The sequence below is a fragment of the Oncorhynchus gorbuscha genome, linkage group LG15, assembly GCF_021184085.1.
Source record: "Oncorhynchus gorbuscha isolate QuinsamMale2020 ecotype Even-year linkage group LG15, OgorEven_v1.0, whole genome shotgun sequence".
NCBI lineage: Eukaryota > Metazoa > Chordata > Actinopteri > Salmoniformes > Salmonidae > Oncorhynchus > Oncorhynchus gorbuscha.
This window is the reverse complement of record NC_060187.1, coordinates 54,363,057-54,380,914: the sequence shown is the minus strand read 5'-3', so window position 1 is coordinate 54,380,914 and position 17,858 is coordinate 54,363,057. Positions and strand designations below refer to the sequence as shown.

General features: G+C 43.9%; 1 protein-coding gene across 1 annotated transcript in view; it reads left to right on the top strand.

Annotated features, from left to right (window-relative positions):
- Positions 1–355: 355 nt before the first annotated feature.
- Positions 356–17,858, top strand: part of LOC123997509 (NADP-dependent malic enzyme-like) — a 134,899-nt gene continuing 117,396 nt past the window's right edge. Inside the window, exon 1 of the mRNA XM_046301821.1 lies at positions 356–571. Coding sequence (XP_046157777.1) covers positions 419–571 — 153 coding nt within the window. The 5' untranslated portion in view covers positions 356–418. The remainder of the gene's footprint in view (positions 572–17,858) is intronic.

Here is a 17,858-nt window from a genome sequence, read left to right as displayed (position 1 = left end):
CCTCTCATCTTTTTAAGTGGGAGAACTTGCAGAATTTCTGGCTGACTAAATACTTTTTTTGCCCCACTGTAAGTGCTCCTACTGTAAGGGATAAAAGCCAATATTCACTCAAATTAAATGACTAATAACATAGCCCCTAGCTCTTTTCTGGATGGAATAGAACATGAATTTATCATAAATTATCAGATGCATTTGAAATGTATTAAATACAAGTAAATAGTTGCATTAAGGTATGAAGGAGTCTTATCCTAGCAATAAAATACCATTGTTGTTAATGAATGTAGACTAACTTCATTCCTCACGGTAGGTAGACTGATCCGTTTTGCTCGTGCTCATCGTTCTGTGTTGTCACTGGGAGAGCATTCACCGGCGCATCCACTTGTTGACCTGTGTTCATAACAGAGTTCAGGGTTACTGTATGCTATTTAAAGAGGGAGGCAACATGGCACACGGTTTAGTCAAACGGGAATCAGTCGAGAGTGAGATGCATAAACCCGAAGACCAAAGTAAGATCTTTGTTTATACGAAGAAGAGGGGGTATGACGTTACACGTAACCCCTACCTGAACAAGGTAACCAAAACAAGTGCTTTTTGTGTTTACTTTGTACGTTTATTTTCTAAACGAAGTGTTAGCTTTCGCCTACATGTTTAGGAGTATCAGCTTCAGAGCAGGCTATATTTAGATTTAAAGGAACACAAAGCCCCTCGAAGCGGTTTATATGGAGTTGTTCCACTCTCGCCTTTGCGTTTTTTTTCTAGTAGCTCCTAGATACAAGAAATGACGCGAAAGCCCATCCTCCCCGCGTAATACCCATTACACAAGTTCAGCTTTTCAAATATTAAATGACAGCCAGCCCACTGCGGATGATTGAGACCTGTGCATTTAAGATTAACGAGCTAATAATATAGTTTCATTTGGCGAGAGGAATAACTAAATTCGAAAAACTCTTCCAGTTTTTGTCACAGGCTGCCACTTTAGGAATATGTTTTCAAAATAGCTCAGGGAGTCTGTCACAACGGTTAACGAAATTAGCCAAAATATCAGGAAATAGCTTTGCTAGGCTGCAAAGCATAGTCATTGTGTCAGAGTTTGATTGTGGTAACCGAAGGAGCTTTCTGGTGTTTTTCTTGGTCGAAGGAGCCACGCCTCCCCTACAGATTTGCGGTCACGGGCTAGTGAGGCTACATGTTGTTCGTCAACGTGTGGGAGAGTGACAGCTTACTATCACTGTCCATGGTTCTGATCAGGTCATCACGATGAGTGCAAATTGTGGGTCATCTGTTAACAGAAAAAAAAAACTGCTTAATTAGACATTTGTAGTGTACTAAAGTCAGAAAAACGAATTGCATGTTGAACTCTCCATTATTGTTGTATTGCCGTTGGGACCGATTGGGGCAACCTACCCGAGACACTCCATTTATTATATGTTACATTTCGTATGGTATATATTAATTTGTGGATGTCCACAAGCCATTTCATATGATATGTTATGAATTACAATTTGTAGTATATATTACACATTTGCAAAACTTATCGCTAACGTTAGCGGTAGCCCTAGTGGTTAGAGGGTTGGTCTTGTAACCGGAAGGTTGCGATTTCAAACCCCCGAGCTGACAAGGTACATATCTGTCTTTCTGCCCCTGAACAGGCAGTTAACCCACTGTTCCTAGGCTGTCATTGGAAATAAGAATTTGTTCTTAACTGACTTGCCTAGTTTTACTTTATAATAATAATATATAATATATGCCATTTAGCAGACCTTTTAGGTAAAGTGCAAAAAATGTTAGCTCAAAGGCCATGCTCTACCAACTGAGCTACAGAACCCACTTTAGGAGTAAAAAAATGTTAGCTCAAAGGGCTACGGTTAGGAGAAGGGTTAGCTATTTTTTAACGCAATTGGACAGTGAATTTGACAGGTTGATTGGTCAGACAAACACAGTGAATTTGATTATGGAATGGCATTGAATGTTGAAATTCCAGAAGGAATGGCTAGGATATTTGATTTGAGTTGCACAACTTCTCAAGCATGCTTCATTAGGTGCAAACCACAAAGTTACGTGTCAGCACAACAATATTTTATTTGGGTGGCCATATTGGATTTGGTCACATGAACTAGGCTATGAGTTACAGACCTAGAGACCCTGGCTGGTCTATACATTATTTCTATGCTCATCCCTCTCTGTGTCTGAGTTTTTCATGTTACTTCTATGTCTCATGTCGTAATGAGCTAGCTAGAGCATGTGTTATTGCTTTGTTTTGGAGAAGACTGGGGGTTTAATGAGATTAAGATAAACTACTTTCAAACTGCTTTAAATTAGGAGTCATTGGAGATGGAGTGCAGCAGCCTATTTATTTAACTCTCCTATAGTAAACGTGCTTCATCTGGAAAACGTTAAGTTAGGCCTAATACACCAAAAGACTGTGAGGACCAAAGTACAGGCTTAATAGTCAGTGTGAGTAAAAAAATATACCAGGTCTATTTGCATCAGTCAAACAAGGGGCAAAGAAGTCTACAATGGGTTTCTCTCTTTGTCAATTGATAATAACCGAGATTGTCCTTTACAAGAGATAGGCTATTCTTTTAAAGAACGTTTCTTTTTCTATAAGTAGGGCTAAACCACAATTATTTTTGACTGCCAGCAGTCAATGAAGTATAAGCTCTAAGTTGCAAAAGTCACTGAGATTGCCTTCTTGAATGCTCCAGCTTTGGTTTGGTACGATCTACCTGATACCCTCATAAGTCAAGTCGAAACTGACGTTGGCACACACTTAAACACACAAGTGCACAGGTAAGACTGATCAGAGGAGAAAAAAGGCTTTTTATGCAGCGGGGTGAACCATTCACTCTCAACCTTGTCCATGAACCAGCAAGAGGAAATTAGAGGAGAAAGTAGGAAATGCCTGCTAAAGCATGTTCTGCTTCTCAACAACAGGCAGCCTTCTGTGGGCCCTGCAGTGGGACATTGTTGCCCTCTCCTGGGTTCAGCACACCCTGGGGATATGCGTTTGCCTCCCTCACCTGATCCACTTCAGCCTCCGACAGGGCCCAGTGAGAAGGACGACACACTAATTGATGCTGAGGGACGGAGGTTGCTAAAAGTGGTGTGTCCTCACATCTGCAAGAGTCCATTTTGTTTTCATCCCCCCTCCACTCACTCTCCATTCACCTTGTAACCCTACTTTCTCGCTCAACACTCACTCCGCCCCTTTGAAAAGGTGGAACAGGATATTATAGGTGTGTTTTTGTGTGCACACCACGCAATAAAGAACTAAAGTGGGGAGCGAGGCAAAGAAAGGGGTCTCTGTGGGGAGGAAGAGAGAGCTGGCCAGACTCCACAGACGTCCTCTGTCTCTCTGGGTTGATCAGGTATTAATGAGCAGCCTGTGTGAATCCCAGACTCCCAGGCCACACTGCAGCCCTTTGATGCTTTCTGGACTGCCACGAAACGCTGGCATGAAGAACAACAAGGAGTGAAACACTCTCGCTGAGCGCCCTATCAGGGATTGTGTTTCACCTCAAACACCGAGGTAGTGGAGCGCAGGTGATCCAACAGATGCCCACTCAGTCGGTCTTTGTGTGCTAACTAGGCAAACCCTGTGCTGAGTTTGGTCACGGTATGGATGGGCACTTTGCCTTTAGCATTCATTAGAGGGTCAGGGTGGCATCAATGAAGACCTAGAACTGGGACAGTCCTCTAACATCTCTGGATGTTAAGGAAGATGGCTCTCCTCAGAAGACCCCTATGATGCACAGAAGATTTTCAGCTGTTCATCATGGATTGGTATTCCATTTCACCAAAATAGTGTGGAATGGTGCAGAGTTCAATCTGGCATCAACTTTCAACTCTCCAGAAAATGGAGATCCCTTGATTAAGCAGTAATAAGCAGTTTATTAAGGTTTAAATAGCTGGTGTTATGTAACATTTCAGGCCAAAATCAAACTGTGGTGAAGATTCAGAATAGCAATTGGATGCCCCATTTGTAACCACAGGCTCCACATTTGTATTTATGGATCCCCATTAGCTGCTGCCAAGGCAGCAGATACTCTTCCTGGGGTCCAGCAAAATTAAGACAGTTTATACAATTTTAAAAACAAAAACGGTGTGCCTCTCATAGTCTGTTCTGGACTTGGGGACTGTGAAGAGACCTCTTGTGACATGTCTTGTGGGGTATGTATAGGTGTCTGAGCTGTGTGCCAGTAGTTTAGACAGACAGCTCGGTGCATTCAACATGATATTACCTCTCTTAAATACAGGTAGTGATAAAGTAAATCTCTCCTCCACTTTGAGCCAGGAGAGATTGACATGCATATTATTAATATTACCTCTCTGTGTACATCCAAGGGCCAGCCATGCTATCTTGTTCTGAGCCAATTGCAATTTTCTTTTTTGTGTCACCTGACCACACGACTGAACAGTCGGACCAAGCATGCCCCCATTCTCATCGATGTGGCTGTAGTGGAACAGGTTAAGAGCTTCAAGTTCGTTGGTGTCCACATCACCAACAAACTATCATGGGCCAAACACACTAAGACAGTTGTGAAGAGGGCATGACAAAGCCTATTGCCCTTCAGGATACTGAAAAGATTTGGCATGGGTCCTCAGATCCTCAAAAGGTTCTACAGCTGCACCATCGAGAGCATCCTGACTGGTTGCATCACTGCCTGGTATGGCAACTGCTCGGCCTCTGACCGCAAGGCACTACAGAGGGTAGTGCGTACGGCCCAGTACATCACTGTGGCCAAGCTTCCTGCCACCCAGGACCTCTATACCAGGCGGTGTCAGAGGAAGTCCCTAAAAATGTCAAAGACTCCAGCCACCCTAGTCATAGACTGTTCTCTCTGCTACCGCACGGCAAGCGGTACCGGAGCGTCAAGTCTAGCTCCAAAAGGTTTCTTTACAGCTTCTATCCCCAAGACACAAGACTCCTGAACAGCTAATCAAAGGGCTACCCAGATCCCTCTTTTACGCTGCTGCTCCTCTCTGTTTATAATCTATGCATAGTCACTTTTACTCTACCTACGTGTACATATTACCTCAACTAATCGGTGCCCCCACACATTGACTCTGTACCGGTACCCCCTGTATATAGCCTCGCTTGTTATTTTACTGCTGCTCTTTAAATTTTTTGTTACTTTTATTTTTTACTTTTTTAAAACTTAACACTTATTTTTATTTTAACTTTTTAATGCATTGTTGGTTAAGGGCTTGTAAGTAAGCATTTCACTGTAAGGTCTACACCTGTTGTATTCGGGCACATGTAACAAACTACATTTGATTTGATTTAGTCAAGGTGTGACAACTAGGGCCTGTAGTACCTTCCTTTTTGATAGTGTTGTTAAAAAGGCAGAGCAGCATTTTATTATGGACATACTTCTCCCCATCTTAGCTACCATTATATCAATATGTTTTGACCATGCAAGATTACAATCCAGGATTACTCCAAGCAGTTTTGTCATCTCAACTTTCCACATGATTTATTACAAGATTTAGTTGAGGTTTAGGGTTTCATGAATGTTTTGTACCAAATACAATACTTTTTTAGTTTTAGAAATATTTAGGGCTAACTTATTCATTGCCACCCACTCTGAAACTGACTGCAACACTTAACAAAGAGCTGCAGTTATTTCAGTTGCTGTAGTAGCTGACGTGTATAGTTTTGAGTCATCCGTATACATAGACACTCTGGCTTTACTCAAAGTCAGTGGCATGTCATTAGTAAAACAATTTTAAACCGCTACCCTGGGGAATTCCTTCGACCTGGATTATGTATGAGAGGCTTCCAGTAAAGAATACCATGTTCTGAACACTCATTAATGAACACCCCTGTTCTGTTAGACAAGTAACTCTTTGTCCACATTGACATCGCAATGGCCCATCCGACAACAGACGTCCATTAACCTGTGTTCATGGTTTAGTGAAAATTCTGTGGAACAACACTGTATCTGATTGGACAACGAGGATGTGCTGGAATGCCAACTGGCTGACCCTGGGAATGGAGCTGGGTTATCATAATGCTCTGTCTTTAACAAATAGAAGTAATAATTAGCCAGGAGTCTTTATGGGTTGGTTGGTTGGAAGAGCAGCCAGTGATTGAGAGGGACTGGTTTTGTGTGAATCCTACTGTTCTTCAGTCTGGGCTTTAATACTTGGACCAAGGTATGACCCAATGCTGTCCTAATTGGGAAAAGGTGCCATTGGATGCTTGTGAGAGTGTGGGGCCTAGCCCTGACTTGTTCACCTACAGAATGAGCATGTCTCTCCAAATATTTTGGAATGTTGGGAAACTTGTTATTGTCACAAGTTCACAACTCTATGTGGGGGCCCTGTGTAGCCATCGCTGATGTATATAATATGTACACTGTCTTATAAAGACATAGGCCATTCTATTATGAGTAGTACAGAAACTTGTGAGATGCAGGCGGGTGTTAGCTGGCAATAAGCTTTCATGACACTGTTAAACCGATGAGTGGCTATGTGACAAAGAGTGCTCTGTTCTTGCTCTATCACAGATCAGATGATCCTGTCAATCTCCCTCACTAGGAACTAGAACTCTTGAACTCCCAGGACTGTGTGTGTGATGTCACAGGTATCCCAGGTGTCTCCAGGTGTGACAGTGCGACCCCACGCAACGCCGGCCGCCAGACATTCCACTGATGGCCTGGAGTGGATCGGCCAGACGGGGAATGTGCCCCCTCAATAACTCATCCTCAGTGGCACCTGCCAAGCTGCCTGATTTTTACCCTGTCACACACACACAAGATCTCAATCTGCCTGTTCATTCTGGCCTGCTGGTTCGTTGAGACTTGGTGTTTTCTCTAAGACAGTCTTTTTCAGATCTGGACAATGGAGAAGCCATTAGACTGGTCCCAGAAACATAGAGAGAGACAGTGATGGACTCATCGCCTGCCTATGAAGCATGGCACAGTCCTCCCCTCCCCACCTATCTGTTGCTCTTGTCACTCCCTTGTTTACCCAGTGCAGCTTTTGTTTGTTGTCTGAAAGGGAAAGTCTTACAAAGTTCTGACATAAATATGGATCTAGAGATGGAGAACCAAGGGAATAACCAAAAGAACAGACCTAATGCTATTGAGATGAGGACTAGGCCTATCCCAGTGAGGCTAGTCAGTGGATTTGGAATTTGGAATGACCGATTGCCTATTGTATCATAAAGGAGGTTGTGTGAGGAAATTGTCTGATAAACAGGTTGAGGATCTGGTTTCGGCTTATCAGATTTGACACGATTCCCAAAGGACTTTGAATATGACCAAACATCAACGACTGAAAGTCAACCTGGTCAATGGGCCTCCATATCCACTTTCTAGGAAACAGTGGAGAAAGACAATCTGGCCTGCACAAGCAGCAGTACAAGCTCGGGTCCAAGCACAACATCACTGTGAAATGGAATGCTGTCACAAGGAAAGTTATGGGATTGTTGAAGACCAGCACTCTATCCCCCTGAGCAACTGGCAATGGAGTTATGTTATGGGGTTGCAGAGTTAAAACCGTTGCTCATTGTAATGATGAAGGTGTTTGCATAGCTTGAAGCAAAGTTCCAATGCTTCATTCTTTTTCGCCTTTGTGTTTTTTGGGAAGATTAATTCAGAGCACCGGTTGTGATGTAGGTGGGCCTTTAGTGGATGGAAGATATCATAAAAGGCAGTGGATGGAAGATATCATAAAAGGCAGTGGGGACAAGGGACAACCATTTGTGTCTCCCTTTCATAGGTTTCATGTTAACAACACACAATGTCCATTGATGGTAAACCAATGTCATGCATCCTATTCTAACTGGAATCCCATTCACACTGGCTATACTCCAGCATGGTGTAGGCTTAGAGATGGTTGTCATTTAAGACATGCCCAAAGCATTTCAATTCTGATGATTGTACAACTGTAAATAGATCAGCCCACCTAAAAAAACAGCCAAAGCGTTTCAGTTCTGACAATTGTAGAACTGGAATCAATCAGCCTACCAACTTTGATAATAAAATGACGGAAAATATGTGGAGCCAATAAGGCTGTGACTTCACAGGACTCTCTTTTACTCACTCTATAGTGAGTTCACAGTGTTGTGTTGTTATTCTGCGATAGCAGGTCAACAATGATTTACTTATTTCTAAGAACAGAACAGAAGCCAAATTGATTAGGAATTTAGACTGAGAAGAGCAATTCAGTAGCTAACAGACGTTAGCTATTAGATTTGTAAGTTTCTCCCTTAAATGTAGCCTAACTTAAAACATTTCTCTAACATACTTTAGACTTTGTGGCTATACAGAAATATTGCCTCTGGGGGTGCTCCTGAGCCAAAAGGTGTCCACTAAAATGGATGGACATATTGCTCAGAAATGACCTCATGACCCTTGATGTACAGCTTCTTTAAAATGGATTTAGCTGCATTCTGGGTGTGGGCTCGGTTTAGCTGTCACAAGGGAACAACATGTTGAATAGCATAGTGACTGCCACCTACAGGACAGCTGTGAGAGTTACAGAGGGGTTTTAATGCCTTCTGACAGTGCTGCCTGTTTGCATAAATACTCTCCATCAGATGTGCTATGTCAGCCCAGACTGTTTTTGGAACTAGACTAATGAGTGCTGAGTAGGGACTGGCCTGAAGTATGCGAATGTTTAGCCCAAGGCTTCAGAGTTGCTGATTTGTTTAGAGACTTGGACTCTTGCCCGGCAATACTGTAGCTCCCTATTGACCCCCGTACACAGAGCATGAGAAGACCATGGCAGAAGGCTGCATTTTAAGTCTTACATCCCACACTCCGGCCCGTTTTATAAGGCTGTTTAACCAGCAAGAGTGTCCATAAATTCACAAGTTGACACCTCACTGATTTACAGAGCCCCGTGGGTTCACATATTTGCTCAGAAGGAATACTTTTAGAAGCTCCTCTCAGTCAAAAGAGAATGGGAGCACAGATTTCAGGATGAGGATGACTTAACGGAAGTGGAGATAACCTAAATAGGCTTTAATGTTGTGCTTACTAATGGTGGTTTTGGAACAGTGCTGGGCTGTGGTATGCCATATGGACGTGTCTGTGATGGTTGTTTACTCTGCATGTTATCTTGTTTGAGTCCTGTGGGGCTGGTCACAGTCACTCTGTCATCCAGTTTCAAGAACGTCTGTCATCCAAGGTGACGCCACGTCCAAGCAGGCTTCAACACAATGGCAATAAGCAACTGACTATGAAGCCAATTTAGAAGGGAAATGTACTCATCAGACTGTCTGAGGTTCTGGATAATGTGGAGGCTGAAGTCTACAGCATGGTGCTGTTGAAGACTGACAGCTTAGTGATCAAAACTAAACTAAGGCTGGCCTTTACTCCTGAGAACAAAATTGTGTGTTCAGTCAAATTTGCCAAATGCCTGTTTAATTTAGACATGAGTCAGTTATGACATGTAAATTGGGAAAGTTTCATAAAAAGCCTTTCCAGAAGACCTTGTGGGTCTATCTACTGGCCCCCTGGTGTCCTTGTCTCTCTACTTCCAATAGCACACCTCTCATTGACTACTGTACTATATCACATCATCACATGCTTTCCTTTGCTTTTCTCGGCTTCGGTAGAAATGCCTCCATGCTATCTCTCCACTTATCCTACTTATTCCTTATTCTCTCGCCTGCTAAGTTATTATTACTAGCTACACATGTTTAGGTCCTGATGACAACCACTCTCTAAACAAAGTTGGCATATTAACACGTTTTCTGCCTGTGATTCCAACTAATGACCCAAATGATGTCTTGGTATGCAAGTGTTTACAAATGTTGTAGCAGTCATGAGTGCAGTAGAAGATCAGTGGAAGGAAGGCAGGTTGAAGTTCTCAAAATGTAGATCTAAGTCTTGCTGATCCAACAGTGAAGGTGCCATATGTCAAACAAGTAGATTTACAAAATATACACGGGTAACAACCCTAAAGAAATAGCCTCTGTATCAGGCTTAACCTGTCCTATCTGAACAGACACAGGTAGAGGGCAAGACTACACAGCCTCCCCTTGAGAAATCAAATGTGTATATGCACTTGGCCCCTACCAGGTACATACAATTACCCAATTGGAAATTACCAATGAACTGGTCCTACAATGTAAAAGGCAATTTCCATATCCATTCTCACATTGGTAAATTATTCTAAACTCAGCAAAAAAAGAAATGTCTCACTGTCAACTGGGTTCATTTTCAGCAAACTTAACATGTGTAAATATTTGTATGAACATGACAAGATTCAACAACTGCAATATAAGCTAAACATGTTCCACAGACATGTGCCTAACGGAAATTGAATAATGGGGGGGGGGGCGGTCAAAATCAAAAGTAACAGTCAGCATTTGGTGTGGCCACCAGTTGCATTAAATATTGCAGTGCATCTCCTCCTCATGGACTGCACCAGATTTGCCAGTTCTTGCTGTGTGCTGTGAGATGTTACCCCACTCTTCCACCAAGGCACCTGCAAGTTCCCGGACATTTCTGGGGGAAATGGCCCTAGCCCTACCCTTCATCCCACAGGTCCCAGACGTGCTCAACGGGATTGAGATCCGGGCTCTTCGCTGGCCACGGCAGAAGACTGACATTACTGTCTTGCAGGAAATCACACACAGAACGAGCAGTATAGCTGTTACGGTTTTCATGTGGTGATGAAGGGTCGGACCAAACTGCAGCGTGTATATTGCGATCCATGTTTAATAAAACAAACGTAACACAAATCAATACAAAACAAATAAACGAAACGAAAACCGAAACTGGTACAAAGAACTAAGGACATCCAGACACTAAGGACAATCACCCACAACACAACCAAAGAATATAATAATAATATAAATATATGCCATTTAGCAGACGCTTTTATCCAAAGCGACTTACAGTCATGTGTGCATACATTCTTCGTATGGGTGGTCCCGGGGATCGAACCCACTACCCTGGCGTTACAAGCGCCATGCTCTACCAACTGAGCTACACAGGACATGGCTGCCTAAATATGGTTCCCAATCAGAGACAACGATAAACACCTGCCTCTGATTGAGAACCACTTCAGACAGCCATAGACTTACCTAGAACACCCCACTAAGCTACAATCCCACTACATACACACCACATACAAAAACCCATGTCACACCCTGGCCTGACCAAATACATGAAGATAAACACAAAATACTTCGACCAGGGCGTGACAATAGCTGGTGGCATTGTCATGCTGGAGGGTCATGTCAGGATGAGCCTGCAAGAAGGGTACCACATGAGGGAGGAGGATGTCTTCCCTATAACGCACAGCATTGATATTGCCTGCAATGGCAACAAGCTTAGTCCGATGATGCTGTGACACACCGCCCCAGACGATGACCATCTCCAAATTGATCCCGCTCCAGAGTACACGCCTCGGTGTAACACTCATTACTTTGACAATAAACACGAATCCGACCATCACCTCTGGTGAGACAAAACCGTGACTCGTCAGTGAAGACCACTTTTTGCCAGTCCTGTCTGGTCCAGCAACGGTGGGTTTGTGTCCATAGGCGACGTTGTTGCCAGTGATGTCTGGTGAGGACCTGCCTTACAACAGGCCTACAAGCCCTCAGTCCAGCCTTTCTCAGCCTATTGCGGACAGTCTGAGCACTGATGGAGGGATTGTGTGTTCCTGGTGTAACTCGGGCAGTTGTTGTTGCTATCTTGTACCTGTCCCACAGGTATGCTGTTCGGATGTACCGATCCTGTGCAGGTATGGTTACACGTGGTCTGCCACTGCGAGGACGATCTGCTGTCCTTCCTGTCTCCCTGTAGCGCTGTCTTAGGCGTGTCACAGTACAAACATTGCAATGTATTTCCCTGGCCACATCTGCAGTCCTCATGCCTCCTTGCAGCATGCCTAAGGCACGTTCACGCAGATGAGCAGAGACCCTGGGCATCTTTCTTTTGGTGTTTTTCAGAGTCAGTAGAAAGGCCTCTTTAGTGTCCTAAGTTTTCCTAACTGTGACCTTAATCGCCTACCGTCTGTAAACTGTTAGTGTCTTAATGACCTTTCCACAGGTGCATGTTCATTAATTGTTTATCGTTCATTGAACAAGCACGGGAAACAGTGTTTAAACCCTTTAGAATGACGATCTGTGAAGTTATTTGGATTTTTACGAATTATCTTTGAAAGACAGGGTCCTGAAAAGGGGACTTTTCTTTTTTGCTGAGTTTAAGTTAGACTTTTTATAATCAACTAATAGAATGAAGTAACAGACTGAGAAATGACTGGGATTAATGGTAAATTAGCTTCTGGTGATATATATGTGTGTATAGTAGGGAAACAAATGGCAAAGAAGGCTTTGTTTGATTAATGGAAAAATATTTGAGAGAATGAAATATTGCTGTTCAAATAATAAGTAATTGTTCTGAAGGTGGAATGTAACCTACATGTCAAATTCAAATTAAGGAGGGCTAGGCCTTGTACAGTAAGTGTGTGGTGGTAGGGAAAGGTGTGTGTGCACTTCTGTGTGAGTTATGTGTATTTATTTTATTTAGCAACATGGATATTGAGCCTTCTTAGCCGAACACATGGTTAGAAACAAATCACTGGACAACGCTTTTTCTTACTTGATTTGTCTGACTAAGTCCCTTTCACCTCTACTCACAATGGTTAGATTACTTCACCATGTCCTAGTATTCCTCTTGAGCTGTAACAGTTTCAGCCCCATAGTTTTATGTGTTGCACTGAATGACATGTCTCCCCTATATTAGCCTGTATGGTAGGTCAACAGCAACCTTGGGAAAATCGTCTACACTATCATTAACAGCAGACGTATATTTTCTCAGTGAAAACTATGTACTGAGCAATTGCCAAATGGGGCTTTTTACCGAATTACCGTGCGACTGACCACGTATTCACCCTGCACACCATAATTGACAAGCAAACAAACCAAAACAAAGGCAGTCTTCTCATGCTTTGTTGATTAAAAAAAAATATATTCTACTCAATTTGGCATGAGGGTCTGCAATACAAATTAATGGAAAGTGGGGAGGGGGGAAAACATACGACATTATAAAATCCATGTATACAAGCAAGTGTGCAGTTAACATTAGCAAAAAACACACATTTCATTCCACAGGGCCAGGGAGTGAGACAGGGATGCAGCTTAAGCCCCACCCTCAACATATATACCAACGAATTTGTGAGGGCACCAGAACGTGTCATTGTTTAAAGTGACTAGTGATACATTTATTACATCCAATTTTTTTATTATTAAAGTGTCTAAGATGAGTCAGTATGTTGGCAGCAGCCACTCCATGTTAGTGATGGTTGTTTAACAGTCTGATGGCCTTGAGATAGAAGCTGCTTTTCAGTCTCTCGGTCCCAGCTTTGATGCACCTGTACTGACCTCACCTTCTGGATGATAGCGGGGTGAACAGGCAGTGGCTCGGGTGGTTGTTGTCCTTTGATCTTTTTGGCCTTCCTGGACATCGGGTGCTGTAGGTGTCCTGGAGAGCAGGTAGTTTGCCCCCGGTGAAGCGTTGTGCAGACCTCACTACCCTCAGAAGAGCCTTACGGTTGTGGGGGAGCAGTTGCCGATAACAGGCAGGGATACAGCCCGACAGGATGCTCTCGATTGTGCATCTGTAAAAGTTTGTGTGTTTTTGGTGACAAGCCACATTTCTTCAGCCTCCTGAGATTGATGAGGCGCTTTTGTAACCTTCTTACCACGCTGCCTGTGCATGGACCATTTCAGTTTGTCCATGATGTGTACGCTGAGTAACTTAACTTTCTATCTTCTCCACTACTGTCCCTTCGATGTGGATGGGACAACCTTACTAGAATCTGAAGTCAAATTTCTACTGTTTGCTGATGATCTGGTGCTTCTGTCCCCAAACAATGAGAGCCTACAACAGCACCTAGATTTTTGCAGTCTGTCAGATCTGAGCCCTGACAGTAAATCTTAGTAAGACAAAAATAACGGTGTTCCAAAAAAGGTTCAGTTGCCAGGAACATGAATACAAATTCCATCTAGACACCGTTGCCCTAGAGCACACAAAAAACTATGCATACTTGGCCTAAACATCAGCGCCACAGGTAACTTCCACAAAGCTGTGAACGATCTGAGAGACAAGGCAAGAAGGGCCTTCTATGCCATCTAAAGGATCATAAAGTTCAACATACCAATTAGGATCTGGCAAAAATCCTTGAATCAGTTATAGAACCCATTTCCCTTTATGGTTGTGATGTCTGAATGTAGAATTCTGCATGCAAAAATATCCTCCATGTACAAAGTAAAACACCAATTAATGCATGCAGAGCAGAGTTAGGCTGATACCCGCTAATGATCAAAATCCAGAAAAGAGCCGTTAAATTATTCAACCTGCTAAAAGGAAGCAATTCCCAAACCTTCCATAACAAAGCCATCACCTACAAAGAAATTAACCTGAAGAAGAGCCCCTAAGCAATCTGATCCTGGGGCTTTGTTCACAAACAGACACAATCAAATCGCAAGAAAACAAAAGGATAATTACTTGACACATTGGAAAGAATTGACAAAAAAACAGAGCAAACTAAAATGCTATTTGGCCCTAAACAGTGAGTACACCGTGGCAGAATACCTGACCACTGTGACTGACCCAAAATTAAGGGAATCTTTGACTATGTACAGACTCAGTAAGTATAGCCTTGTTATTGAGAAAGGCCAACAAAGGCAGACCTGGTTCTCAAGACAAGACAGGCTATGTTCACGCTGCCCACAAATTGAGGTGGATACTGAGCTGCACTTCCAAACCTCCTGTCAAATGTATGACCAAATTGAGACTCATATTTCCCTCAGATTACAGACCCACAAAGAATTTGAAAATAAATCAAATGTTGATAAACTCCCATATGTGTGCTAGGTGTGCCCTAGTAGGAAGACCACTTTGTGCAGCACACCCTGCACGATCAGCTCCAATATAAATGAGATGAGCAAGTCTACTTCTGATATGCTTCCCAGTAAAGCATTAAAAACAATCAAGCAACCCAGAAAAGTGCTAAAATAACCCATATTAACAGATGCAGCCTGAGAAACTAGGTCCATGAAGTCAATATCTTGCTTGTAACAGATAACATTCATGTTCTTATGATCTCTGAAACTCACTTAGATAATACATTTGATACAGTGGTAGCAATACATGGTTATAGCATCTACCGGAAAGACACTGGTGCAGTGTTGCGGTTTATAATCAGAACCACATTCCTGTAAAGCTTAGAGACAATCTATTAAATGTTAAATACTGTTGAAGTAAAGCCCATTCTTGTGGGAAGCTGCTATAGTCCACCAAGTGTGAACAGTCCAGTATCTGGATAATATGTGTGAAATGCTTGATAATGTATGTGATATCAACAGAGATGTATATTTTCTGGGTGATTTTAAATCTTGACTGTCTCTCATTCAAGAAAAAACTTCACACTGTAACCAGTGCCTGCAACCTGGTTCATGTTGTCAGTCAACCTACCAGGGTATTTATAAAACGCCCAGGAATGAAATCATGAACATGTATTGATCATGTCTTTATTAATGCTGCAGAAATTAGCTTGAAAGAAGTATCCAAATCCATAGGATGTAGTGATCACAATATAGTAGCCATATCTAGGAAAACCAAAGTTCCAAAGGCTGGGTCTAATATGGTGTATAAGAGGTCATACAATAAGTTTTGTAGTGATTCATATGTTGATGATGTAAAGAATATTTGGTGGTCTGTGGTGTGTAATGAGGATTAACCAGATGCTGCAATTGACACATTTATGAAATTGCTTATTCCAGTTACTAATAAGCACACACCCTTCAAGAAAATTACTGTAAAAACTGTTGAATCTGTCACGCCTTGGTCTTAGTATTTTGTGTTTTCGTTTATTATTTGGTCAGGCCAGGGTGTGACATGGGTTTATGTTGTTGTATTTCTGGGTTTTTGTATTATTGGGATTGCGGCTGAGTAGGGGTGTTGTATGGGCTTGGCTGCCTGAGGCGGTTCTCAATCAGTCAGGTGATTCTCGTTGTCTCTGATTGGGAACCGTATTTAGGTAGCCTGGTTTCGCTTTGTATTTCGTGGGTGATTGTTCCTGTCTCTGTGTAGTTTCACCAGATAGGCTGTAATAGGTTTCACGTTCTGTTTGTTGTTTTTGTATTGAGTTATTTCATGTATCGTTCCGTTTTCCTTCATTAAAGATCATGATTAACCACCACGCTGCATTTCGGTCCGACTCTCTTTTTACAAATGAAGAACTACGTTACAGAATCACCCACCACACACGGACCGAGTGGCGTGGTTACAGGCAGCGACAGCAGGAGCAGAAAAAGGAGGACGTTATGGACAGCAATGGCATGGAGTATACGACGTGGGAAGAAATAGACAGGTAGGCGGCCGACCCAGAGAGAGCAGAGGCAGCCGGAGATAGGAGCCGACGATACGAGGGAACACGGTTGGCAAGGAAGCCCGAAAAGCAGCCCCAAAAAATTATTGGGGGGGAGCTTAAAGAGAGTATGGCTATGCCAGGTTGGAGACCTGCGCAAACTCCCTGTGCTTATCGGGGGGCTAGAGAGACCGGGCAGACACTGTGTTATGCTATGGAGCGCACAGTGTTTCCAGTGCGGGTGCATAGCCCGGTGCGGTTCATACCAGCCCTTCCTATTGGCCGGGCTAGAGTGGGCATCGAGCCAGGTAAGCTTGGGCAGGCTCAGTGCTTAAGAGCTCCAGTGCGCCTGCACGGTCCGGTCTATCCAGAGCCAACTCTCCTTGTTTATCGTGAGGAGCCAAGGAGGAGACCTGAACCAGAGCCGGTGTTAGAGGTGAGCGAAGCAGAGACTGTGAAGGAGTTAATGGGGAAGGTGGAGTGGAGAGTAATGAGGGAGTTGCTAGCTTGGTGCTTTAGGTACAAGATTCGTCCGACGGAGCGTGTCGGGGATTTGATGGCACCTGGGTCAGCGCTCCATACTCGTCCTGAGGTGCGTGTTATTCGGCTGGTGAAAAATGTGCCAGCCTCACGCACTAAGCCTCCTGTGTACCTACCTAGCCTTGCACGTCCTGTGCCAGTCCTGCTCTCAGGCTCTCCAGTACACCTTCACGGTCCAGTCCATCCTGTGCCACCTTCACATACAAGTCCTCTGGTAGCAGCTCCCCGCACCAGGCTTCCTGTGCGTGTCCTCGATCCTGTAGCACCAGTTCCAGCACCAGGGCTTCTGTGCGCCTCGCCTGTTCAGCACAGCCAGAGCCTTCCTTCCCTCCTGCGCTGTCGGAGTCTCCCGCCTGTTCAGCGCTATCAGAGCCTTCCTCCTCTACAGCGCTGCCGGAGCCTCCTGCCTGTTCGGAGCAGCCTGAGCTGTCAGTCTGCATGAAACAGCCAGAGCTGCCAGTCTGCAAGGAGCTGCCAGTCTGCAAGGTGCTGTCAGTCTGCATGAAGCAGCCAGAGCTGTCAGTCTGCAAAGAGCTGTCAGTCTGCAAGGAACTGCCAGTCTGCAAGGAGCTGTCAGCCTGCATGGAGCTGCCAGAGCTGTCAGTCTGCAAGGAGCTGTCAGTCTGCATAGAGCAGCTAGATCCGCCAGTCAGCCATGATCTTCCAGATCTGCCAGTCAACCAGTCTCTTCCAGTACTGCCAGTCAACCAGTCTCTTCCAGTACTGCCAGTCAACCAGTCTCTTCCAGTACTGCCAGTCAACCAGTCTCTTCCAGTACTGCCAGTCAACCAGTCTCTTCCAGTACTGCCAGTCAACCAGTCTCTTCCAGATCTGCTAGTCAACCAGAATCTTCCAGATCCGCCAGCCAGCCAGGATCTACCGGAGCCTACTACCTGCCTGAGCTTCATCTCAGTCCTGAGCTTCCTCTCAGTACTGGGCTTCCTCTCAGTACTGGGCTTTCTCTCAGTATTGGA